At 44.3% G+C, this 27916-nt stretch overlaps 1 protein-coding gene and 1 long non-coding RNA gene across 2 annotated transcripts; one reads left to right on the forward strand and one right to left on the reverse strand.

Annotated features, from left to right (window-relative positions):
• Positions 1-9740, reverse strand: LOC142559999 (mite group 2 allergen Lep d 2-like). Its single transcript, XM_075671731.1, has 4 exons — positions 9565-9740; positions 6324-6428; positions 3413-3588; positions 1-680 (listed from the first exon to the last, which is right to left on the reverse strand). Exons 1-4 carry the CDS (start codon positions 9650-9652, stop codon positions 600-602), a joined length of 450 nt encoding a protein of 149 aa, XP_075527846.1. The 5' UTR covers positions 9653-9740; the 3' UTR covers positions 1-599.
• Positions 7118-27916, forward strand: LOC142560000 (uncharacterized). The gene is made up of 4 exons (XR_012823269.1): positions 7118-7365; positions 22190-22332; positions 25969-26075; positions 27595-27916. It is a non-coding gene; the product is annotated as an uncharacterized LOC142560000 (long non-coding RNA).

A 27916-nucleotide genomic window follows, 5' to 3' on the forward strand; every position in this document is an offset into this window, starting at 1 on the left:
TATATTTTGGTATTTGACATTTATTGTAACAGCGTAAAAATACAGAAGTGTGTTGGTGTACAAGTGCTACAAGATTAGATTATAAGGCAGATGAACCCAAAATCAGCAAGCATAGAAATTATTTAAAAAGCATTAAGGAAATAAGCAAGAACACTTAGCGAGCAGAGGATAACAGCGAACGAAACCCCGTAGCTTTGCTTTTCACTTTACCAGCAATACCTTGGCATAAAGAAAGCAATAACAAAATAACATGCAAATCCATTCATGCTGCTACCTTTATTCACTTAAGCATTGTCATGATAAACTGCCATATTCAGCGCGTGTCGAAGGGCGCACTGCACATCAACAATTTAGTTGCGTACATTTTCGCAAGCTTGAGCGGCTAGATCGAAAACAGACATTAAAGACGACACAGCATTAAATGTGCACGTTGATTCCAGGTCACACCACCGATGAATGCTGAGTGTAGAAATGAGCGGCAGTTCGGCTTCACGTCCCTCGGCGAAAGCAGCTTGGCAGCAGTCTGCTCGTGCAAGCATGGTAAGCTGGGCCTGCGCGTTTCTTCTCTATGTCACGTGACTCGTCTTCGATGGAACCGTTCATTCGACGGTCAGGTGGGCGACTCCGCATGCGAGGGTTTCCTTGTCCCCGGCGACATCAAGCTCGTAGGTCATGTTGCCCTGTTTATAGAAGAAATGGGCATCACGGCTCGGTTTGTTCAAGAACCTCAAATTTTAGTAAAGGATGGAGTGCCGTAATCTATTTAGGGTGCTGCAAACACAATTTTACACGCCAACACGAATACCTAGAATCGGAATTACCAAAGAAAAATAGTTACAGCGTGCTGCGCCGAACAGTGCATTCGTCCTTGTTTTCAAGGTTCACAGACACGTTCAAAGTGGCAAACAGGGGTTGAACGAGATATGGCTCTGCAGCCTACGTTTGGAAAGGTGGACCTGTCTTCGTCAATTCGAGTCAGTGTTAAAGCACGCACGTTGAAACGTTGGCCACAACGGACATATCTTGCTCTATAGCACCACACTATTTAACCCTTTTTCTCCACTTTCTTGTGATCATTTGGTGTTATGCGCAAAATATGTGAGACAGAGTTGGAATATGGACCTGCTATCGGTGTTTGTTGGCGGCGTCACCGTGCGACCATATTGAGTTCTTCCGTTTCGCTAACTTTGGCCGCAATGGTTTCCTTCAGGTAAACTTCTCAGGTGTCTAGGCGGTTTCTTTAAGTACACTGCACGTGAGGTAGCCGATTGCGATTCCCAGTCTGAAGTAGTTTTCGAGCTAGGACTTGGAGCCCACATCTGTGGACGTAATAACATCCTCTGAAAAAAAAATAGTTCGAAGAATGGTATTTTGTAAATGGTGCTCAAAACACAAGAAATGTCTCCAAACTGCATCTTCGTCAGATAGAATTATATTGCGTCTTAAAAGGGGTTGTCTGAGTTATTGCAAACAGCAGCTTGAAAATCCCAAGCACGGCACATGAGCACAGTCAGTCGCGCGTAAAAAACCGCCAGCTTCTCCGAAATGTAGCTTCAGCAATATTTAGAAAGTCACCCAGACAGACAGCATTGGTCCATTACCAAAGTTATTACAATTTTCTTCGTAAACATTTGATTCAGTGCAAAAATTTCCCACAGTCGAAAGAAATTGAAATTTATGCTACATGTTTATGCCAGTTGCGTTGCTTAACGTTAGAAAATTGCCAATCCGGGACGCCGCATGGAAAACTCTGGATTAATTTTGACCACATCTTTCTTTCTTTCTTTCTTTCTTTCTTTCTTTCTTTCTTTCTTTCTTTCTTTCTTTCTTTCTTTCTTTCTTTCTTTCTTTCTTTCTTTCTTTCTTTCTTTCTTTCTTTCTTTCTTTCTTTCTTTCTTTCTTTCTTTCTTTCTTTCTTTCTTTCTTTCTTTCTTTCTTTCTTTCTTTCTTTCTTTCTTTCTTTCTTTCTTTCTTTCTTTCTTTCTTTCTTTCTTTGCATGCATCCAAATCATGCTCCACAATCGTATTTGCATTCCGTCCCCATCGGAATGCGGCCTGAAACTGGACCCTCAACCTATCGCTCACCTCCATATGTTTGAAACTACAACTCAGCACAGGATAAATATCTGTGCAGTGTGAACTGCATCACTGAAGACGGCAAAAATAGACCAATTCAGCCATCAAAAATGCGCTGATTGGTCAGTCAGTACGAGTTTCATGAACTTTACAGTTTACACACGGTGTGACCACTCCACGTGATACTTAATTGCTATAGTTGCACGCTTTAGAGGTTTACAAAATCGCTATTTGTTTTTGATGCCAAATTTACGAAGTTCTAAGCATAGTGATTTATTTCGGTTGACCAGTTTTTTCCTCTAAGACTGTACAAACCTCCGGCCCCCCAAGATGCTGATTCCAGCAGAATTTAGGTATCACTTAGGTACAGCGAGTTCAAATTCGTCTAGACGCTGTCAAAGACATCCTCGCGTTGCGCGTGGCGTTTGAGTAGTGAAATTAAGGCGATTTCCTGATTTCAAACTAACGTTTACATCTTTAGCTCAGAATGAGCCCTATTTAAATGCAAGTGAAAAGCAGAAATGATCCCGTTCTCGAGAATAGCAGAACCAATCTAACATTTCTCGTATTTAACATAGAAAGCCTAATTCTACAGACTGATGAAATAATCTTTTTTTTTTATCTTGATCCTGAAATGTAGTGCGAGAGATGTGAAAAATTCGTAAAGAAATATTGCAACACAATTTAAATATCTGCAGCTTACCACACAAAACAGATATCACGCCGAAAAACGTTAAAGTTGGTTTAGTTGATGCTGACCAGGATTATGTTTCCATTTATTTAAATAGTTTCCGGACCAAGCATCCTAATAATGCTCAGAGAACTCCCGCCATGGTAGGTATTTTAGGTGCATGTCAAGGAACCTCTACTTGATCTAAATCGGTATCTCTTTACTACGGTGCGTCTCGCAGCCCCATTGTTGGGATGTCCCACGCCATAAATTAGTGAAGCTTTTAAGCACACAAAAACACGTCATAACTTGTTCACTTGAGATTCAACGAAATGATTTCTCCGCTTTCGTGCATTCACAGAGGATCTCCCGAGCAAAGTGTCAGAGAGAGAGAGAGAAACAAATGAATGCAGGGAGGTTAACCAGACTGATGTCCGTTTGGCCACCTTGGACGGGGGAGAGAGCATGAGAGATTGAAAGTAGATAAAGTGGATCTTCTCAGATCCGTTGATTCTAGGAAAGTCATCAGAGCAGTCGCAAGTTTCTGCAGTTGATGACTGACTCTTATCAGAGGCAAAAGTTAAGTTCCTGGGTGCTCGACCTCATCAGCAATTAACCAGCCTGAGCCGAGGCTTTTTAACAATGCGAATGCGATGGTTGACTTACGGGCATGAATGCACCGTACAGTCTCAGTGTCGTTGATCCTTGGACGACCTCCCCCTTGGTCAAGTTGCAGGGCAGGTCGATGAAGTGGCAGCTCATCGAGCGCGCGGACTGAACGCTTGTCGTGTTGGTTTGCTGTTGGTCCACCGTGGTCAGCATCACGAAGTCTGCGTCGCTAGCTGCATGGCCGCGCGTAGCATGACGTTAGCATTACATTAGACTAAAATAAATAAATAAATAAATAAATAAATAAATAAATAAATAAATAAACCATTTCAGCATCACTGACACTTGGTGGGTACTGGCGAAAATCCCTGTATAGGGTTCGACGGGGCCTGCACCTCCGAACATTGGCGAGCAGTGTGCGTGATAATACGATAAATGGGCAAAATAAACTGAAGGGAATATAGAAGTAAGGTGCCTTAATTGAAACTGAACACTGAATTGAAAAAAAGAGAAAAGATCTCAAATCAGCTAACAAATCCTGTAATGAATCATAAAGGTAGCATAACATATATATATATATATATATATATATATATATATATATATATATATATAGTTGAAGAAACGAAGGAGCACACTTACGAAAATTCCATTTTTAATGTAACGTTTCGGCCGTGCCACGGCCGAAACGTTACAACATTAAAAATGGAATTTTCGTAAGTGTGCTCCTTCGTTTCTTCAACTATCTATGCACCGGACCTACAGAACTTTTCCTTGAGATATATATATATATATATATATATATATATATATATATATAAACATAGCCGTAGTTGTTCGTGTGAAACACTGAAGAAACTGCGGACACTGACCTATAGTCAATGCGACGAAACAGACGTTTGGGAGCCCACAGTTTATATCCTGACGTCAGTTCAGATCAAGACAAGTACTAACTAGCGAAAGCGGGTATTTTCTCAAATATGACAAAAATAGCCATTTCTAATGAGAAGCACCTGTATTGGTTCCTTTCGTTACTCTGTGTCACTTTCTGGTGAATCAGAATTTAATTTTATGAATTCGTATTTCGTCAAGCATGAACAAATAATAGATCTGTTAAATTTACTTCCTTTATCTGACTTTAATAGTGCGGTGGGACTCATTTTCAATCTTTTTTTTGTCAGCAAGCAGCGCCTATTGCTCCTGCCCTTTTTAGTATAGTGCGTGTTTTGCGAGTGCCGTTTTCGACATTGCCAAATACAAGTTTGCCCAAAGTCCAATCCTTCTACATGACACCACTTTATTCGTATGTTGGAGACTTTCCTCTGCATTTGTGTAATAAGCGATCAGGCTGAAAAATGGCTGGTTTAGGTCACCAGCGTAAATCCGCCTGTACAAAAAGTTCTTTTGATTGGAACTTTGCTTAAGTTGGTGCACGACTGTTCTTGCTGAGCCCTAGCAATGTCAGATGCACGGGCGATATGCAGCATTCCGCAAGTGCGTTTCTCCACACATCTAGTTCGACTTGCGCAAGATGGCGGACGTCGCCCCGAAAAGTAGAGATAAAGTAGGGGCACACAAGCTGGTGCCGCTATGCTTGCCGCCATCTCTTCCTCGCCACATTTCTCTATCATATGGTTAAAGCTTGCGTCTTTCTATATCACATCCTCGCTATTTGCAAATCTACCCTTGACTCAGTGTTGCCGTAAGCGGAAGGTCGGCCATCTTTTGTAGGTCAACTGGATAACGAGTGTTTCTTATGCTGACTAAATGAGGGAGCAGTGCACCCAAAAGTGTTTAGAAAAAAAAAAAGAAAAATCATCCACGATGAATTGCCGCATTTGCGCAAATCTTGAGTGCGAATTAAGTTTAAGGGGTGAGGGGTTTCTTCGTATATCAACGCACTCCCTGCCTATTACAAACGCAGCACGCCTGTTTAAAACAAACGGTATACCGAAAGTATGCAACATAGGCACACATGGTTGTTTCCTTCCTGTTCGAACTTATTTGGAAGTAAGTTAACTACTGCGATATTGCGTGATTGTCAGAGGGATAATTAGCGCTCTTGGCAGCTTTTTCTATTAGCGCGAGTGCGCTCTAATTATACTCAGTTAGCAATTTTGAGGCAGGATCTTGAATAACCTGAATTCGATTATTACACGTGTTCCTTCTTTGCACTTGTTTGAAACAAAATCTAAAAAAAGTCACTTATTAGCCCTACGTTGTACTAACATGTTGATCATGCTAATTGCCGCCGATGTTGTTACAAATATTTTTGTATGCTGATTGAATTTTTTTTTATTTGGAACCCTTAAACAATACTGATGTGGGTTCAATGGTGTTTGAGTGCGCTGCGCACAAAAAAGTCAGTTGTTTATGCCTGGCGCTTCTAATAAAAGGGGCACCAAAGAGAAAAATTATGTCTGCTCTATCAGCGAACTACCCTTCTACGCTATCAAAAACACCACTCTTACCACGGTGAGATGCCTGATGAGCCAGAGTAAGCGCAATCACAAAAGACGGCTATCGACGCCTCCTTGAAGTTCCCGCACAAGCTCACTGTGACGTCAAGGATTTTGACAATGTATTTTAGGGCATAGTTAATTCTTTAGCGGTAAAGATAGACCACATCGTGTTCTGTAGGAGCCAAAGATTCAACACGGCGAGTTATGAGAATTTTAACTAAGGTAACGTTAGCATAAATACGAAAGCAATGCTTTAAAATCTGTGATGTCACAGTGACGTACCAGCGTTGAAGATTCGGTGCGAAATTGAAAAAACAAACGAACGAACTTTGATTTTTTTCTTATAATAATCAACCTATCGTTTCGAAATTAACGACAACAGAGTTTTCAAAGAGCGTTTTATCCGTCTAAACTGATTTAGTGTACTGCTTTTTAGTGTCTCTTCGACGCAAAATTCTGTACATACCACAATGGTTACGTCATTCCGAATGTGCAACCATACTCACTCGCTTCGAAGCTGAAGCTGACGTTGTATTTCTCGCCTCTCTTGATCACGCAAGGATCTTTGTCGCAAGGCGAAATGGTGACATTCTTGAAAGCGGGGCTCTTTTCTGCAGCAAGAAAGTAGGAGCGCATGAAAGAATTTGGATGGACGCTCAGGACCACCCAAGTAGTTTGCCGCACCAGGCGGTTAGCAGGAACTATTTGCATTTCACTCATTTCATTGGAACGCAACCGATGAAGCGCAATCACATTTAATGCGTGGAGGATATACTTTCTCTTTACTGAATAAATCGCAATACTTCGGTATTTCTCACCACATATTTGAGTCCAAAGCAGCTCGGAACAGTCACTATAATTTCTTTTCATCGTTTTAAATTCATGGGCCTAGCTAATTCTTTAGCGGTTTTATTCATATCAGTTGAGCGGTTAGTTAAAGAGAGCACTTCTGCGTTTAACAATCATTTTGTCAGGACTTGTCCTGGAGCTAAGCCTGCCTTCCTTCGAGATATATTATGCCAGGTAGCTGACGAACAAGCGGCTGGCGAATAAGTAAACACGGGATCAGTAGCTCCTTGTCAATTCTAGCTTTGCTATGATCAAAAAAAAAAAAAGGCATAGCGGAATCTAAAGGCGGACTAGCGACGGACCTTTTAGTACCTGATGCATTGGCCGAGTGGCTAGCGCTCTGTTACTGCGTACAAAATGTCGCCGGTTCAGTTGCGGGCTTCAGCGGTTGCATTCCGACGGGGACACAATACAAAAACACTTGTATGCCGAGATCTCGTGGACGAAACGTCACACGCTTATTATTCAGAGATTCTTTTCGATAATTGCACTTGCTGTTAACGAAATGTCCTAACTCTCCCGCATTGAACTGTTGAGGGTCGACGACCCATAACGTTCGCCCAACAGTTCTGTCCACTTTGCTTGCAGCTGAAAACAGGGTGCAAACGCAATAAAAGCGCGCAAGACAAGCTCCCCGTATAACGTCACGTCCCAGACTTATGTGCAGCGCTGTCTCAAGGACCGTCTACAACGTGAACGGTGAGCCCATTTACGCCAAATTGCAGCGCTCGGACAGACGCGTTTCTTGTAACCAACGTTTTTGGTGCACGGTCATGCCCCACTTAGTTGGGAACAGCAAACTAATTAATTCGATTTGATTTCGCGATTTAGTTTCGAACTCTATACTTGCACTCAGCCTTTGCGTCTGGTTTATTTCTACATGACATTCGCGTATGCAGGTATGATACAGCCACCAATTCCGTTCCGCATAAGTGCCACTAAGCAATGCAACATATGTGCATAAATGTTCAATTTGCTAAGTGAAACGAGATTAAGATGTTCTATTCAATAAATGAAACTTACGTGAAACAATGCTTAAGAGTGACATGTATTAACAGTGGCGAGAAGTTTGACTGAAGGAAGCGCCGACGCTCAATGACGTTCCTTCCACGCAGGTTCCATCCACGTATACAGTATGTTCCAGTTATTTAGCGGTAATTATGTGGAACGAGACGAAAAGAGTAGTGTAATTATTTTAGCTTTAAAGACATACATTATCGGTAGTACACATGGTGTGCCCAACTTAGCTTTACTTTCTTTATTGTATTAGTTCCGTAATTAAAGCTTAGTATGTCTGTGCCTCTGTCGTGTGTATGAGAGCGTTATGTGAGCCTTGATTTATTGGATGCATTCTGTAATAGCCTGCTCGAATGTAGCCTATGCTCTCGTATGTCTATAATTTAACGTTAAACAACAGCGCTGGTCCTGTGGGCTTTTCTTCCTGCGTTTACATCGTCTCTTGCGCTGCAAGCGAGCTGAATCTTGATGAACTCGGCTTAGCTACACCGCTAATAAACTACACCCTCGTGAGCCTGCTTGCACTTTGTTGCGCTCATTGCCTTCTATTCTCTTCAGAATTAACTCTGAAGCAATTACGTCAAATATATGGAATCCGATTTGACTGTAGTGTTGCAGAAGACGCTTCAATTGCATCGATTTCGAGAAACTCGACTGGAGCGCATTGCGTAGCCCACTTTAACGTCAGACATTTCGAAAATTTGTGCTAGTCGTAGGATTTCTGCTAAGGGATCATGAATTCACTACCGCTACTATTCAAGGCCCCTATTCGCGAAAATCACTTACACTAGAATTGTTCGTAGAAAAATAAAAGCGCCACCAATTGAATCGTGGCGCTGCAGGCATATCAAAGCGAAGCTGACCGGCCGATGGGAAAGAGCGCTCACGAACGAAAAAGTTGATAAGTAACTAGTTGCTTGCTCTTTGCAATTTATCGTGCACGTATTTCAAGAAACCCGCCTAAATCGCGCTGCAGTCCCCGTTTCTTTCTTAGCTTGAAAAGATGTGCTATATATACAGGGCGTTTCACGTAACTTGAACCAAGGATTTAAAACATGGTTGAGCGTAGCTGAATAAAACCAACGACATATGGTCTGCCGTCATGGGGCGCTTCTTAGACTATATTTTTAATATCTCGATTTAGTAGTTAATTAACTAAGATCAATTATGCAAAATCTTTAACATTCACTTTAGGGCCAAGTGCGTTTCGTTCGTGGGTTCAGAAATGACCGGTCGAATTTTTTTGTGGCAGCGTACATGCTGCGTGGCAATTTTTTTCGGCGTTTAAAGAAAGCCCGCGAAATATGAAATAAAACTACGGGATTGCGCTCGTGCGCGAATTGAGCGGCCGCGTCTGCATAGGCACCGGCTTCACAGTGCGTCAGCATCTTTGACGGTGGCACACGGAGACGAAGCGCCGTCGTCCCTTATAGGCGATAGGCTCGAAGCACGGTTGGGAGCGTTCTAATGCGACGGCGCATGAGCGCAGTCACGTGGTTATAATTCATATTTCGCGGGCTTTCCTTAAACGCCGAAAAAAATCATCACGCCGCAGGTACGTTGCCACAAAATTGGATCGGTCGTTTCTGAACCCCCTGTACAACGTAACCAAAGGAACGTGGCCCTAAAGTGAATACTAATGTTCTTTGAATAATTCATAACAGTTAATTAACGAATTAAGCGGAATATTAAAAAAACATTTGATGAGTGCAACGCGACGGCAAACCATACGTCACTGATTTCACTCGTCTGCGGCCAACCACTTCTTTTTAAATCATTCGTTCAATTTACGCGAAGCCCCCTGTACAAGACGATGTACGGGATATCATAAGTGTGGCGAGAGCATTTGTAAGTAAAGCGAGTGAAATAAAGTGAACTTACCTTTGCATTCTTCTAGAGTAAGTAGCTTCTGCGCTGCGCACGCGGCCACTAGCAGAAGCAGGTGAGCCAGGAATGCGTGGTGACGCATCTCGAATCTGTAGTTTTAGCGTGCCACGAGTACGGCTGCAACAAAGCGAATGCGTACTACCTGTCGGGAGACGTCGGCGCGCTCTCATATACCTGGGCAAGCCGCTTATCGGCGGCTGTAGTCGGATGGGGGCGCAGCTGCGCGCTGTCGGTTTCCATGTGTCGTCCCATGCGTGGCTGCCATCTCATCGACCCACTGCCTCCGTCACACACTCTTTCCCCATTAAGCGAAACATGTGCCTCGATCGCGTGCTCCTATCTGAATACATGGGAAACGGAAACTTCGTTTTGCTCAGAATCCGCTGCGCCTAACTTGGTGAGGTTTGTCGCAGTTAAGAGGAGAAAGATTAAATCTACTGGTCGCATTAATTTTTATTCGGGCCTCCATTTTTTAAAACAATAGCCTTTCTTTTGCTCTTATCCTCCCTTCATACACACACACTTTGTTGTTTGTATGCTTCTGGCCGCTTATGGAAATAGTGTCAACTTGGGGCAGCTAGATGCGGTCTGCCTTGCCGAGCAGACATGGGCTGCTGGGTACGTGCCCGAATAGACAACTTGCTGCTGGCTGCTGTCTGGCCTAGCAGATGACTGGCTCACTGGGTATGTGCCCGAACAAGGTCGGCACTGAGTACGTGATGTTGGTACGTGCCCATCCTAGGCCAATCCCCCGTAATGAATGTGCCAAGGCGATACAAATGCTATGCAGCGCTGAGTATATTAAATATCCATAGCGTCCAATTCTCAACAGGCACTTCCCTGTGGAGCGCGGCCGCTTGATGAACAGCCATCACAACGAGTTTGCGCTCAGGATACTAGGGATAGTCGGGGTTGCTACTGAGTGCCAACTAGAGTGCCGAGGTTAAAGAAAGATATACTATGTTCTGGTATTATTTGGCATTGTGGTTAGCAGCGAGATATTTCCACTTCGTGTGTCAGCCGTTGTGCCCATAAGGGTTCGCGATTAAGTGATGGCATAAGGATATGCAGCAGATCAAAAAAGAAATTGTCACTGAATTTGACAATGATCTCCTTTCTTTTCTTCCCTTAAAACCCCTTCCCTTGTGTAGGGTAGCAAACCAGACGTGCGTCTGGTTGACCTCCCTACCTTTCCCCTCCTCCTCCTCCTCCGTTGGTCTGTGCCACAGTTTATTTACGACAGCTACCAAAAATTAAAAAAAACGGCCTTTATGCTGAAGCGTCAACTCACTAATAAACTGTAAATGTTCAGGTTTTCTTCCCGGTGCCTTGCAAGTTGTCTAAGCTTTGTGCCATGAACCGAGAGAAACGCCCTGTTTGTTCAATTCAGCATCAGAAGAAGTTCACTGAATGCAGGACACGTGTCGTGTACCAAATCCCTCTAAGCTATGGTCGCTGCTATATCGGACGAACAGGTCGATGTTTCAATGAGCGTGCAATGGAACATTGTCGTAATCTGCGCAACAACGAAGGGAGCTTCGTTGCAAAGCATTGCAGAGAATGCACTAATTGCCACCCTCAGTTCGACAAAACTAAATTTTTGAAGTTTGGAAAAGACAGGTTCGAGTGGGAGATTATCGAAGCCTATTTTATCAAGGAAGAGGGAAACGAATGCGTCAGTAGGCCGTCCATTGTGCTTAGTGACAAGGAAACTACTTTTTTAGAAGGTTTCATTTAGGCCGCATGTTAGAGTGATTTCATTTAGGTTTTTTCCGTCTTTCTTTCTTTTATTTATCTAGTTTTTATTTTGTTGACGATTTTCTAGTGGCTCTTACAGGTTTTTCGTCTTTTTTTTTCGTTTTTTTGTTGGTGCAGACGCTGTTCTTTAGATACTTTATCGTTCAACTGTTCTGTCCATTTCATTGTTGGTCACATGGTTCATTTTTCGCGCGGTCACACGTTTTCTCAATATTTTAGGTGAGTGACTATTAGAGATCTTAGTTTTGACGCAGACGTTGTACCTAGACGCCCTTTCTTCATGTTCTTCCGTGTTATTCGTTTGTCATTATTCCGATAGTCGTGCGGGTTTTATCACTGACTGGGCCTTAGGCGTTTGAGTGGTGTTATGTTTTGGATAGTTGATAGTGAAGCGTACACGGTACTTTTTATGCCTCGTTTTTTCTCCCCGTTGGCTTGGAAAAGACTCTGTTCGATGAATTGCTTCCCGTGCTGCTCCACGTGTGCTTCTTGGTTGCTCATTTGATCTTTTGTGCCAGATATGATTCCTGAATGGTCGATGGATTGCTGTATTGTACTTCTAATGTTTCGTGTGTGATTCGGCTTGATTGACCTACATAAGGCAGGCTTGTTGCGGAAATGAACTTAGTTGTGAGTAGCGCCGGTCCTGTCGCTTGTGTCCTTCTTCAGTCCTGGTCTTTTGCGCCTTGCCTTTACTCATTCATGTAACTGTAACTCAGTAATAAAACAATGAGGTAAGTATTATTTATACTGCCTCTACTGGGATATCTAATGCGGAACAACTTAGTTTATAGACAGCTCTGAAGAATATAACTTATGACTAGGATCGTTTCAAAAACCACGTAAACAACCTAATGATAGCATGCAAGCTCGGAACTGAACGCGCGCGCACACACATACGCACACGCACGTATACAGTGGTGAGCAAATGTAAAAGGCAGCAACAATTTTTATATTGAATGACAGTAACTCGTGATGAGCGGTTTCAAATTTAGGGACTAGATACATAACAATTAGTTTTCCTGTTGAACATTTAGTCTACATGAACAATTTTAGGAAGTGCATGTTCGTTTAGCTACTGCCGACTTTTGCAAAAATGTTGGTGCTCCATTTTATATTACTGACCAATGTACACATAACATACGTCTACCACGTACAGTCATACGCAGTAGTTAATTACAGGCTACAAGTTTACGAGTATCTAATTCATTTTACAGTTAAATGTCTGTGCGCCTTCTATAAACTATCTGGACTAGCTTCGTAAGGTTTAGGCAATTCTTAGCTTCCGGCAGTGCTGCGTGGATTTCGCGACGCGGGATGCAGCATTGTTCGGAGGTACGAGAGAAAGCGAGGTGGCTTGGCTGACGCTTTTCCGCGCGGCGGCGCGCGGTACACGAACAGCTAGCTAGGGAACAGTGAAGAAACACGGCTATCCATTCGTATTTCGACGTGCTCTGTAACCAGTATCCGTTGGAATGATGAAAATCGAGTGGCGGCCTTTTGTTGTGTATTCGTTGCCGTTTGAATGACAGCTACGAAACGGCTGACGCCTAACTCTATCGCGTTTCGAAGGCCGTCGAGCTACATAGAGCAGGCGCAGGCAACACGTGTAGTGCTGTCCAGTCGTCGCAGCAGTCATCGCGATCAGCGGTTTTGCGCGCACAAGGGGTGCGCGCAAATTTAGGCCCACGCTCTCTGAGGGTGCAGTGTAGGTGTATAGGGAGATAGATGTTCGTACGGCGAACAACGGTTCTGATGCGTGTCGAGTGGCGTCCGGTTTGATTCTCTCTTTCTTTTTTTTTTCTTTTCTCATCGCAACGCGGCTGACTCATGCGTCCGCGAACACGTGTGCGGCAAGCCCATCGTCAGCGAGTGCGAGTATTGCACGCGCCTGTGAAACCCCGAATTTCGTCTCACAGCGTTTCCGTGCTCCGAGCGATCGAGCTCGCCCGCTATAGGCGCAGTAAAGTTACCGACACCTATGTCCGCCGAAATAACTGGTCGCAATTAGTTAAAATAATCGGCCAGGATTGCAGCGCCGATGGGCGTGTTCTGCTTCTGGTGGGCGCTACTATTTAAAACAGCGTGGACATTTTTTGTTGTCGTTGTTCATCCCTCTTTCTCTGAAATTCCTCCGTTCCGCGCCATATGCACCGTCGCACCTGGAATTTCCGCTCCACTATTTCAACGCGCTTATGAGCTGAATTGTAGTCAGGAAGTTTCGTTCTTTGGTTGGAAGAGCACATTGCAGGGCAATCAAATTATATTTTATAGCGAAGCTGTATATGGCTAGGGTTCCGTGTATTTTTCGTGTGCGTCAACAAAAGCTATCATCATAAATGGCTTATACCCCGGTAGAAATCCAGGGAAAATACTGGCAAGGCGGTAGAGGGAAATTGAAGACTATTAGCAAAATGAGAACAAGGTAAAAGCGGGAGCCAACGTTTCATGTGGACTTGTATTTTCTTTTTCTTTTTTTCAAAAGGACAGGTGCACTTGTCGGAATGTTGGCTCCCGCTTTTACCTTTTTCTCGTTTTGCCCAGCGTCATGGCCCGGTAAGCACACATACCCCTGTAAGGCAGAGGATACAAGCGCTCAGCAAAGTGAAGTGAACAGTGCTTACATTCATTCTAGTCACGCATACAGCATAGATAACAGCATGTCGAAAACTGTCATCATCAGTGGCTCATACTCCCGGAAGCAACCAGAAAATGCTATGGCTCATAGCCCCGTAAGGTTCTAGTCATTTGTGAACAGCACATGAACTCCCGAGAAGGAGGCGTTGCCATATACGCAAAGGACAAAATATATGTACAATTGTCCTCTTGAATGGCAAGAGGACAATGCCGGTGACTGTGGGGATTGATGCTTGTGCCGTACAAACAAAAGACGGAATTGCGATATCCACTGTGCATATATCTCCAGGCAGACCCAAGTGTGATATCGAGAAGTTCATGACCACGCACTTTGCACGGGTTAGCCGTGATGGCAGTGTCTCTGGGATCATCGTTGGATACTGTGTCTCCGTAGTGGGGGTCATTGCCCCTTGCTCCGGAAATCCAGTTTGCCTCGCTGTGAAGGCGTCATTGACTGTCACGCTCGATAGACAGCAGAGGGTGGAAAGGCTACCCATATAGTACTGCTGGGGCTGCGCACAGCAATCAAGGATGACTTCGGAGTCAGCGCAGCCGAGATGTACGGGTCAGCAATCCACGTTCAGGCCAGTTTTTCGGCATTTCCTTGTAGTGACCGTTGTCCCCGCCGTGGGGGTCATTGCCCCCTGCCCTTCCTTGGAACCAAAGCGGCTGCCTGACTGTGGCGCCACTACTGCCACTGGGCAAACCTGCTATTACTTTTGAATAATGCCAGTCGACTCTCCGTTCTCAAACTGTCAAAAGATGTATTCCTTGCCTTCGCTAAACCGAGCTGCCAACAACTTCAATGTGGACATTTCAAAACCAGCAAGAAATGGTTCACTCAGTTAGTGCTCGAAAACTTCGATTCGAAGTGCCACACTAATCCAAGTCACTCAACAACGGTCGTGCGTATACTTAACTTCGATAAAGATTTTGTGTAAGGTTGTAACCGAACCAATCAGCGTATCACATTAATCACAAAGCTATCGTCACTGACGTTACCAAATGATGAAAATAAGTATATTTACCCTTGACTGACCCTGTGCGATCTGCTATAGCTTCTCTGGTCATCCAACTTCACAGGTTGAAATGGCTCTTCAATTTTATTCGGAAATTAAGCCATGAGTTCATCTCTTTCATGTATGTATGTATGTGTGTGCGTGCGTATGTGTGTGTCTGTCTGTCTGTCTGCGTGTGTGTGTATAATGAGTGTGTTTATGTACGTATGTGTGTGTATAATGTGTGTGTATATGTATGTATGTGTGTGTATAATGTGTGTGTGTATGCTTATATAGAGCAGGTTAACCCGAAAGGCAAGGAATCAAAAGCTATAGCAAGGTCTGGCGTTTTGCTGAAGGCGTCTGTCATCATGAGCAGCGTTGTAGTCGTCGACAAAGACCGATGGAAAAAGGCTTGTCAGCACCCGGAGAGAGGTCCACGTGGAATGGGCTCGAACGTGCCGCCCACTGCAGCGTGTGCACGCGGCGAGAAATGCATGCAGCTGCTCAGCGAGAACAATGTGTTTGTGCACAACGCTTGAGTTGAAGCCAGAACGCTGCCCTGGCTCCGGCAGAGCCGTTTCATTGGATCGTCACGTTGCGTCCACTTGGCTATGACTTGGCTTCGTCGCCTTCGGAGCCAGGCGCACTTCCGCGGCTCTGGAGATCTTCGAATCCTTCACGCGTGACTGCGCATGTGTCGTCCGTAGAAAGACAACACGAAAACTCTGACTCCGATGGCTGCTGCGACGGCTACCGCAATAAGACAGGACGGGGTTGGGGGGGACAGCCTTCTAAATGCTCGACGACCAAAGTCCAACTGCAGCATGCCAAAACGCTAAGAGGACACTAACTGCAGCAAGCCAACAACTCATAGAGACTTCTACTAAGGACGCGGTGCACCAGCAAGCTGTCTCGGTGCCGCTTAGCGCATAGCCAACACTACTGCCGGAAACACTTGTTTCCTGACCACATGGCGGGAAGCGAGGTCCCGAATCCCGACGCTGGAGGTCGCTACACATTTTTCGAATTACGTTGGTCGAACAGGCGCACTGAAGTTGCACCACTTGATTTCAGTCTGCATGCCAAGGCTGTGAAGGTAAGAAAATCGCGGCACCTATAGTCTCCAGATTTATCGCTAGTGTTATTTAACGTTGGTAATGAAAACAATACATTTGGACCGCAAATCGATTTCAGCCATGCGAAAACGCTGTATTTCAGTATCGAACACCAAGTGAGCACAAATAGGTTTCAGTCGAAACTAGACACGAGAGATAAGGGACAATGGGATGCTTCAATGAAACAGGGCCGTAGCGATATCATTTTTTTTATTTTATTTTTTGCCTCCGTTAACGCGATACCTAAATGTACTGGGCGTGAGCTAATCGCAATCGCTGTTTTATCTGTTTGTCTACTTAGGAAGCGCGACGAGAGTTGACCGTGCAAATACACCAGCGTGCAGGAAACACGATAGAATATCACGTGATAGGGTTTTCCAGTTGGACCCGCGTCCGTGGGTTCCCTGACAGGAAAGGCAAAGTCAAACGTTATTTACGTGACACTTGTCTGGAGCTTTCACCCGTACGACCGAGATAGCGCGTTGTCCCCTTGCACATCGTTTTCACAATGGGAAGATGTGTTCACATGTTGCACATTGTGAACCCGTCTTTTGTTAGCCGTGTGTCAGTGATCGGAACAGACAGTGACGTCTGTTCCGATCTCGGTGGCTCATTGTCGGCAACAGACGGCGAACAAGTTGATGCCGCGTCAGCTCGTCTGCACTGACATGTCTGCGTCATGTCAGGCGCATAAATGGGATGTGCATATATGGTGAAGTATTAATTTAAAATCAAGTGATGGTAGGAAGCAAATGTTATTTATAGATCGTCAATTTCTTATAAAATATTTTTGAACATTTCAAATAAAGAAACTACGGAGTTTACAACACTAACACGTAGATTACTGCTTCATAAACTAAATCAACTAAATTTAGACCCTAGTTTGTCAAAATTGATTGAACTTTTTCTTACATATTGTTCACAGTTTGTTGTCGCGAATCAGTACTGCTCTGCTTTTAGCCACGATTCTTCAGGCGTTCCGCAGGCATCGGTTCTCGGATCAATGACTTGGCGTCTCTCTTAAAATCTAACGTTATTTTATTTGCTGATGACTGTGTTATCTTTTGCGAAATAAGAACTGTTAATGACACTACCCACTTACAGTCCGATCTTGATGCTGTTACTACGTAGTCCAAAGCATCGTTAATGGAACTTAGCACTAGCAAATGTAAAACAGCGCATATCTCTCGCACTAAGATCTACACATCTTCTTTTTACCTTAACAATGTTCAATTAGAATCAGACACCTCGTACAAATACCTTGGCATTCACATTACCACTAATTTAACCTGGAACCTTCACACCGAACGTATAATTAGCAAAGCAAACCGCATGTTAGGTTACTTACGTCGTAACTTAAACTATGGCTGTACAAAACACTAATACGTACGTTCCAAGCTAGAATACGAATGATCGATATGGGATTCCAGTCAGGATAAACTTGTAACGGCACTAGAACTGGTTGAAAATAACTCCGTTAGGTTTATTCTGTGGAACTACAATCGAACCACTAGTGTTACTGCCATGAAGTCTAATCTTGCCGTCCCATCCCTGTCTGCGCGCCGCCAAATTTCCCAACTCTTTTTCATAAGTTGTATTATCGTCCTGTTCTGCGCGACCAATTTATCTCTAGGCCAAATTACCGATGTCATCGCATCGACCACAGCCACAATGTTGGACTTGAAATTTGCAACACTAAGAATTTATTTCGTTCTTTCTTGCCCAGGGCTAGTCGCGATTGGAATCACCTTCCTTCTGATGCTGTATCTATCAGTGATAACCAACACTTCCGAAATTTTCTACCTAAGAGTGTATAAACAGGGTCTTTGTAATGTTGGATTTTTATGTTATTGTGTTAATATTTTATGTATTTTTTTCCGATATCGCTAACGTTGTATTATGAGCGAATATTGTATAGTTCTTTTACGTTTTGCTTGTATATTAACACCGCTCCCCTCTGCAATGCCTTTGGCCCTGAGGTTATAATAAATAAATAAATAAATAAATAAATAAATAAATAAATAAATAAATAAATAAACAAACTCAGCAATGAAGAATGACATCACAATTCTGTAAACTGCACCTAATAATACATCTTAAGCGGGCAAAATAAACCTTCTGCGCACCGCTCTGAAATGAAATTAGTTTGTGAGTATGACCTTTGCAAAACCCTCGTAAGCATTGCAACGTAAGCTGTATATTCATGCAGGCCGTAAATTTGTATATTAAGTTTGTCCTTAGATTCCCTAACGCGTGCAGTTCACAGAACTGCGATATCTGTTTTGGGCGATTATTGCTGCAGAATTTGTCAATGTTGCCCGCTATGTCCTTGTGGATTAGGAATCCTACCCCGTCGTGCTTCTTATTTCATCATCATCATCATCATCATCAGCCTGGTTACGCCCACTGCAGGGCAAAGGCCTCTCCCATACTTCTCCAACAACCCCGGTCATGTACTAATTGTGGCCATGCCGTCCCTGCAAACTTCTTAATCTCATCCGCCCACCTAACTTTCTGCCGCCCCCTGCTACGCTTCCCTTCCCTTGGGATCCAGTCCGTAACCCTTAATGACCATCGGTTATCTTCCCTCCTCATTACATGTCCTGCCCATGCCCATTTCTTTTTCTTGATTTCAACTAAGATGTCATTAACTCGCGTTTGTTCCCTCACCCAATCTGCTCTTTTCTTATCCCTTAACGTTACACCTATCATTCTTCTTTCCATAGCTCGTTGTGTCGTCCTCAATTTGAGTAGAACCCTTTTAGTAAGCCTCCAGGTTTCTGCCCCGTAAGTAAGTACTGGTAAGACACAGCTATTATATACTTTTCTCTTGAGGGATAATGGCAACCTGCTGTTCATGATTTGGGAATGCCTGCCAAACGCACCCCAGCCCATTCTTATTCTTCTGATTATTTCCGTCTCATGATCCGGATCCGCCGTCACTACCTGCCCTAAGTAGATGTATTCCCTTACGACTTCCAGTGCCTCGCTGCCTATTGTAAATTGCTGTTCTCTCCCGAGACTGTTAAGCATTACTTTAGTTTTCTGCATATTAATTTTAAGACCCACTCTTCTGCTTTGCCTCTCCAGGTCAGTGAGCATGCATTGCAATTGGTCCCCTGAGTTACTAAGCAAGGCAATATCATCAGCGAATCGCAAGTTACTAAGGTATTCTCCATTAACTTTTATCCCCAATTCTTCCCAATCCAGGTCTCTGAATACCTCCTGTAAACACGCTGTGAATAGCATTGGAGATATTGTATCTCCCTGCCTGACGCCTTTCTTTATTGGGATTTTGTTGCTTGCTTTATGGAGGACTACGGTGGCTGTGGAACCGCTATAGATATCTTCCAGTATTTTTACATATGGCTCATCTACACCCTGATTCCGTAATGCCTCCATGACTGCTGAGGTTTCGACTGAATCAAACGCTTTCTCGTAATCAATGAAAGCTATATATAAGGGTTGGTTATATTCTGCACATTTCTCTATCACTTGATTGATAGTGTGAATATGGTCTATTGTTGAGTAGCCTTTACGGAATCCTGCCTGGTCCTTTGGTTGACAGAAGTCTAAGGTGTTCCTGATTCTATTTGCAATTACCTTAGTAAATACTTTGTAGGCAACGGACAGTAAGCTGATCGGTCTATAATTTTTCAAGTCTTTGGCGTCCCCTTTCTTATGGATTAGGATTATGTTAGCGTTCTTCCAAAATTCCGGTACGCTCGAGGTCATGAGGCATTGCGTATACAGGGTGGCCAGTTTCTCTAGAACAATCTGTCCACCATCCTTCAATAAATCTGCTGTTACTTGATCCTCCCCAGCTGCCTTCCCCCTTTGCATATCTCCTAAGGCTTTCTTTACTTCTTCCGGCGTTACCTTCGGGATTTCGAATTCCTCTAGGCTATTCTCTCTTCCACTATCGTCGTGGGTACCACTGGTACTGTATAAATCTCTATAGAACTCCTCAGCCACTTGAACTATCTCATCCATATTGGTAACGATATTGCCGGCTTTGTCTCTTAACGCACACGTCTGATTCTTGCCTATTCCTAGTTTCTTCTTCACTGTTTTTAGGCTTCCTCCGTTCCTGAGAGCATGTTCAATTCTATCCATATTATACTTCCTTATGTCGGCTGTCTTACGCTTGTTAATTAACTTCGAAAGTTCTGCAAGTTCTATTCTAGCTGTAGGGTTAGATGCTTTCATACATTGGCGTTTCTTGATCAGATTTTTCGTCTCCTGCGATAGTTTGCTGATATCCTGCCTAACGGAGTTACCACCGACTTCCATTGCACACTCCTTAATGATGCCCACAAGATTGTCGTTTATTGCTTCAACACTAAGGTCCTCTTCCTGAGTTAAAGCTGAATACCTGTTCTGTAGCTTGATCTGGAATTCCTCTATTTTCCCTCTTACAGCTAACTCATTGATCGGCTTCTTATGTACCAGTTTCTTCCGTTCCCTCCTCAGGTCTAGGCTAATTCGAGTTCTTACCATCCTGTGGTCACTGCAGCGCACCTTGCCGAGCACGTCCACATCTTGTATGATGCCAGGGCTAGCGCAGAGTATGAGGTCTATTTCGTTTCTAGTCTCGCCGTTCGGGCTCCTCCACGTCCACTTTCGGCTATCCCGCTTGCGGAAGAAGGTATTCATTATCCTCATATTATTCTGTTCCGCAAACTCTACTAATAACTCTCCCCTGCTATTCCTAGTGCCTATGCCATATTCACCCACTGCCTTGTCTCCAGCCTGCTTCTTGCCTACCTTGGCATTAAAGTCGCCCATTAGTATAGTGTATTTAGTTTTCACTCTGCCCATCGCCGATTGCACGTCTTCATAGAAGCTTTCGACTTCCTGGTCATCATGACTGGATGTAGGGGCGTAGACCTGTACAATCTTCATTTTGTACCTCTTATTAAGTTTCACAACAAGACCTGCCACCCTCTCGTTAATGCTATAGAATTCCTGTATGTTACCAGCTATATTCTTATTAACCAGGAATCCGACTCCTAGTTCTCTTCTCTCCGCTAAGCCCCGGTAGCACAGGACGTGCCCGCTATTTAGCACTGTATATGCTTCTTTTGGCCTCCTAACTTCACTGAGCCCTATTATATCCCATTTACTGCCCTCTAATTCCTCCAATAGCACTGCTAGACTCGCCTCAGTAGATAACGTTCTAGCGTTAAACGTTGCCAGGTTCATATTCCAATGGCGGCCTGTCCGGAGCCAGTGATTCTTAGCACCCTCTGCTGCGTCGCAGGTCTGACCGCCGCCGTGGTCAGTTGCTTCGCGGCTGCTGGGGACTGAGGGCCGGGGTTTGATTGTTGTATTCATATAGGAGGTTGTGGCCAAGTACTGCACCAGGGTGGCCAATCCTGCTCTGGTGAGGGAGTGCGTTACCGGTTCTGGTCACCGGGATCAGGCCACACTCCAGGCCTGTTTGTGCAATTTTTATCAACACGCGCATTTTTTTTTTAATCCGGTGGAAAATTGCCGGCACCGGGATTCGAACCACGGACCTCTTGCACGCGAGGCGGGTGTTCTACCTCTACGCCACCGCTGCAACCGCTGCTTCTTATTTGGGAGTCCTCTATAGGAGGGTACGTAGCCGTTAGTACTGTATAAGCCTCACCAGTTCTTCTAACCTCACTAGGCCAATAATATCCCAAACAAGGACTGATAGCTCCTCAGTCTTGCTAAGCTAGCTTCACTCGAGAGGATTCGTGTATTATACGTTGCCAGGGTCAGTATCCAGTGGCAGCCTGTCAGGATATATATATATATATATATATATAATGGTTTTCAGAAAGCTGGTGCTCGGAAACATGAAAAATTTCCGTCTATGGCCTCGCCTACTATGGTTGTAGACCATAGGAGACACTTGATCGACAGTAATTAAGCTGCTTTTGTTTTGAACGATTGACTCAAGTCATTTAGCATTGTTGACAAACTGCTTAGCGCAGGCAGCTGACTTGCGCGTGTCATGTGATTGTTAGCTAAACAATAACGTTTGGGTAAAACGTCATTGGGGGCACGTGATCAGAATGACAGAGCATGTGCAGAACGCCGTGACGATGATCTTCCATGATCCTTCATTTGTCCCAGCTTTGCAGGGACGAGAACCTTCCATCGAGCAGTACTGTGGCTACACACGTCGTCCAAGCACAAGACCATAGTTTCTGACGAGGTTCGTAACCGACATCAGCAAGCAGGAGGGGACCTTCGACAACGAGCTGGCTGCTAATAAGGTATGTCGGCACTTTCTACACACATTCACCTTTGAAAAAAAAAAGCAGTGCAGACTTGTGTGGCCTTGCAGAATCACAACGCAATTACCAGCGAAGTTGTTTCTTTCACACTTGCAATAACAACATATTCCAACCTATAACGTCTTCGAGCACTTGGTAGAGTTTAGAAGAACTTTAGTTTAGAAGATGTTTAGAAGATGTTACATACGCAGTAATTCATCTACGCGCATCTTACTTTGCGTGATTATTGGTCATAATGTTCCTCCATTTCCACCACATGTTATCTTGTTGGTGTTTATAGTTGCCCCAGGACAGCAGGATTATAAATTCTGCGCTGTTCCTAAAACACAGGTATTACGCTCCGGATAGCCTGTATAAGTCATTTACTCCTAAGGCTGTTTTTTTTTTCACACGCCCTGAATTTCGTTCACACACTACTTATAAACAGCCTCTAAGTTTAGAAAATATAAATACATATGTTTATTTCATAGAAGACACTGGGTAAGCCTACTACAAATCTCGTATAACGCAATATTGAGAAAAAACATGGTTCATTATTTGTCACAAGGCTTCTAGTCCGGCATATAATGTTTACGTTTCGTCATACATTGCACTGATTATGACCCCCGCTTTCAAACAAACATATACTTGTTGTCAGATAGTTATCTCGGGTTATTGAGTAGCTTAGCTGATAACGGCACAATGACACTTTCGAAGCCTTACTTACCCTTTTTGCAAGGCCAGTATTTATTCCAGACGCATTTACCTTAACACACATCTTTCCCATAGCCTTCCATCCGGTTTCGCCAATTGTTTTGCTGGGGAACAACTGTTTTTGTCCAGGCAGGGAAGCAGGATCTATTCTCAACCACTCGTAAAACACTCTTAACGTTCCGGAGCTTATGCATACGTGATTTATTGCAAAAGCCTCAATAAACCAAGCCATTGCCAACTTGGCTTACACATCATCCATTACGCGTCCTTTACTGTCGCCGAACAAGAGAAAGTTGTCTCCCTCAGTCATCGAGGACAGCCGGCTAGCCTTGTGTCGTGCAAGAAAAATAATAAAAGCCAGGTTTTAGTAACAGTTTTCATGGCTCGTAATTTATCCAGTAACGCTAAACTTTCCGAACACACTGCACATAGGGTGCCTCCCATTTGTGTTAAATATAGAAATTGTGTAATGAAACGGTCTCTACGAAATTTTGTGGCGCTCGTAAAAGTCACTCACGTATACTCCGGAGCGCTTGATTGCGCAACTTATTGCGAAACAAGTGATTAACCAAAACACTTTCGATTTTGCCGGCACATGAGTTCCCTCGGGACAACTCGGAAACATAGTGTAGTGCAGTCGAGTGCTGCGAACACGCACGCACGCACGCACGCACGCACGCACACACACACACACACACACACACACACACACACACACACACACACACACACACACACACACACACACACACACACACACACACACACACACACACACACACACACGCGCGCGCACACAAACTCGCGCACGCACATATACGCACAGACGCGCACACGCACATATACGCACAGACGCGCACACGCACATATACGCACAGACGCGCACACGCACACACATGCACACAGACGCGCGCACGCACACACCCACACACATACGCACAGACGCACACACGCGCACACTCAGGCACGCACACATACGCACACACGCACAGACGAGCTCACGCACGCACGCACAGACACGCGCACGCACGCACGTACGCACAGACGCACATACACGCAGTCGCGTACGCGCACAGATGCGCACACGCACGCACACATACGCACAGACGTGCACACGTACTGACACGCAGACGCACACACGCACGCACACATACGCACAGGCGCGCACACGCAGGCACGCCCAGACAAAATTGCGGGAGCTACGAAACTGCTGTAAATAGTAGATATTATGTCTGCTGTTTCCACTTCTGATACCAAGTGTCTCTTTCCTTAATGGCGCTTAATATAGTCTTAGTCATCCATGGACACAACGGCTGCTCGTACCTGTGATGATTGGTTGTTTTGCATTCAGAGATGACACGGGAGAGGGTTTTCAGTAGCTTGTCACATTCGGTATTGTTGTCTGCAGTGAGAACGTCGGAGAAATTTATCTTCTTAATTTTATCACGAAACAGCGAGTAATTTATTCGACCTGTGCGTGAATTTAGTTCATTCCTAGTAATGCTTCCATCATTAGGCATCAATGCGAAGACAGGAGAGTGATCTGTTATACTCGTATTGTATACACCTGCGAGAATATTATTATGATTGCATAGAATATGGTCGATGATTGTGGCTGAGGTTGCTCTAATTCTTGTGGGTTGAGAGATTGTGTTCTTGTAAAGCGGAGTAAGACTGGTGCAGATTAGAATAAAGTGGATTAAGATTGGTACGAATTAGAGCAAGGTGAACGAAGATGGATTTAAGTGGAATAAGGTGTATTAAGAGTGTATACATAAAGTAAGGTGGATCTTGCTCTAATTTGTAACAGATTTTATCAACTTTAATCCACCTTACTTTATTTATACACTCTTAATACACCTTATTCCACTTAAATCCATTTTTGTTCACCTTGCTCTAATTCGTACCAACCGTAATCCACTTTATTCTAATCTGCACCAGTCTTACTCCACTTTATAAAACCTTAATTACTTTATTCCACCGTAATACACTTTATACCAACTTAACCCCCCTTGCTCTAATTTGTAGGAACCTTAAAACACTTCATTCCTCCTCAATTTACATCAATGCACCTGACTGTAAAACTAATGAATTTATTAATTGTTTTGCAAACATTAGCTATCAGTGAAGGCATACACAAACCGTAAAGGCGGCTGCCAGTTTCCAGGAGGCCTCCTTTCAAGGGCGCTGATGGAAGCCATTATGAAGGCAGTTCTAGCACAGATGCGCCGCAAGAGAGAATAAACAACATCCGAGACCGTGCATTAATGTCCGCTAGAGCGAGAATGATTAGAGGCTGCGAGGGGCTCGGTGTTTTGTTAGTCACAACCGTACGATGTAACAGACGATGTAGCCAGATGAAGCGCAGAGGAAGGTAATTGTTTTGTCTAATTTAAATGTAGAAGTAATAAGATAAAGGGAAGTGAAAGTGGACGAAAAGGTAACTCGCCGCAGGTGGGAGTCGAACCCACGTCTTTCGCATTAGGCATGCGGGTACTTTATAGCTTAAGAAAGCGCGGCGGCCATCCTCTCGTCCACCTTCTTGGGTCCAAGGTTAGGCACTGGGAGTGTTCGCCAGCGCCTCTCACGGCCGAGGCGGCACTTCCGTGAACATATTTATTCCGGGAGCACAGTTATTTACACACTTCCGCAACAGCCTTGACATGCATGCTTCTGTCACTTTCATAAACCTAATATTCTTGCTCACATAGTCAGAACGTAGCCTAGAAATGTGTGCAGCGTTTATAACTTAACGCGGCAGCTTAAGCTTCTTACTCAAGACAGCGCATGCAGTGGAAATATGTTCGCAATATTTGCCCAAGTGCTCACCAATGTACATCGAACCCAACGCTGCTTAATGTCGGCGTTCTCTATGAGTGTGTTTACTGTTTCGTTTGACACTGTCTCGCTCCCACCACGCAGGTCAGAGCAGGCCCAGCCTTCCCACCAGTCGAGCTTAATCACGCCTCCTTCAAGCGACACAAGGGATGATGTCAACACGTTCGTGGCTTCCGTGTTCCTCCAGTCACGTAAGTATACGACCCTATGCCTCGTACATCTTAACTAAACTGTGTCGCGTACACAACAAGAAAAAGTTCCTATCGCAGAATTGGCTTCTTCCCGGCTCGAAACGCCGCTGAAGACATTATTGGTGTCTGCTCCCAGCGGCGCATAATGGCCCCTGTACGCAATGGGCTGTTGAATGCCGAGATACTTCTTGGGAAAACAGTTGACTGCAGGTCTCTTTAATTATGCCAAGTTCGCCTTCATATTCATGAATCCAGTGCCGCGCCTGGGTATAATAAATACTATATGCAGTAGGTTCCCGTTAAAACTAACTCGAAAGAAGCGTGAATATCTGCTCACCGCATGAAAAGTTCGCCTTAAGAGAAAGGATCTGACTGACAGAACGCATTATTCCTGGCAAGCCACACAAACCAACGAATGAAACTGGACCAAAATCAAAAGGCAGATGTAAAATAGTAATGAGTTAGATTTTGTCATGCAAGACGTTGCTTTAAGAACACTTAAGCTCACGAGTAAATGTTGCTTACAGGCATTTCGCAAACCTCTGCGCTGTCACGAAATCTGGAATTTCACTTAGTTTGCGAAAAATTTCTTCGTTCTCCTCTTGTTGCTGAAAAAATACGCCAAAGGATCCAGGCCATTATCAGCTAGATAATGTGTGAGCACTGCAGGACGATGTCCTCACCGTAACTTTATAGACTGCAGGGCCACATCGAGGACTTCCTTAATCACCCTTTTTGGGATCAGCTTTGCGGGTTTCCACATCCTCGTCGACATGTGCGTAGCTTTCTTTGTCTACAGAATCACCATTTGCTTCTTAGGTAGCTAGCATCACTTCCGCAAAGTTTGACGATCAGAACATCTCGCTAGACTGAGAGCAGGTGTCAGGAACGACCGACTGCGGAAGTTCGATTTAACCGAATTAGCGTTTCGTTTTAAGCGGATTGCTTTTTCGTCGGACCTGTGTGAAACCAACCAAATGTACAGTGTTCCGCATACCCCCAAATTCGCCTTAACCGGGATCGTCTTAACAGCAGCTTACTGTAAGAGAAAATGGTAAGGGTTGTCATGCGGGTAGAAGCAGAAAACACCGAATATGTCTAAAAAAATAACGACGTTGCCACATGGCGCGGACGCGCTCGAGGTCTTCGTGGCGTCGGGCCACATCTCGGTGCCATTTCTGCATGCACGCTTGTACTACATCTACCGCTACTTCTCTTTAATATCACAGTTCATTGTCTTAAAACAAAAGTCGTAACGCCTGCCAACCGGAATGCGTGATAATTGATAGTGACTCACTCCCCCCCTCTCCCCTCCCCGTGTGTTCTGCAAATGGGAGAATGGCCTTTAGTAGTACGCCGAATGAATGAATGAATGAATGAATGAATGAATGAATGAATGAATGAATGAATGAATGAATGAATGAATGAATGCAACGAAATACCTCAGTTTATTCGTGAGACACTCTAGAGAAGCCCCAACTTAAGTGGATTTTGTTAGTTTGCATCCGTATGCTTGCAGCTCATCTAGATGCTGGTCGGGGACGACTTCCCGAACACCCCGAAGCAGCAGTACCCACCGAGGACCAGATCCGCGCCGAAGGCTACAGCCGAGGTCCCGTACCAATTCACCACGGCCGAGGAATGCCGGGAAATCTGTGGACAGCGCTCAGGGAGGAGACAAAAGGCAGACGGCATACAAGGTGCCAGTCGCCCCACTCACACGTAGTGACACAATCTTGATTTTAAAGAAACAAATAAAAAGAAAGCACCCACACAAATTATACTGGTATAGAGGGTCCTTCAATCACTGTGATTTCATTTAACAGTACAAATAAAGAGAA

The sequence above is a fragment of the Dermacentor variabilis genome, chromosome 10, assembly GCF_050947875.1.
Source record: "Dermacentor variabilis isolate Ectoservices chromosome 10, ASM5094787v1, whole genome shotgun sequence".
In the NCBI taxonomy this organism is placed as follows: domain Eukaryota; kingdom Metazoa; phylum Arthropoda; class Arachnida; order Ixodida; family Ixodidae; genus Dermacentor; species Dermacentor variabilis.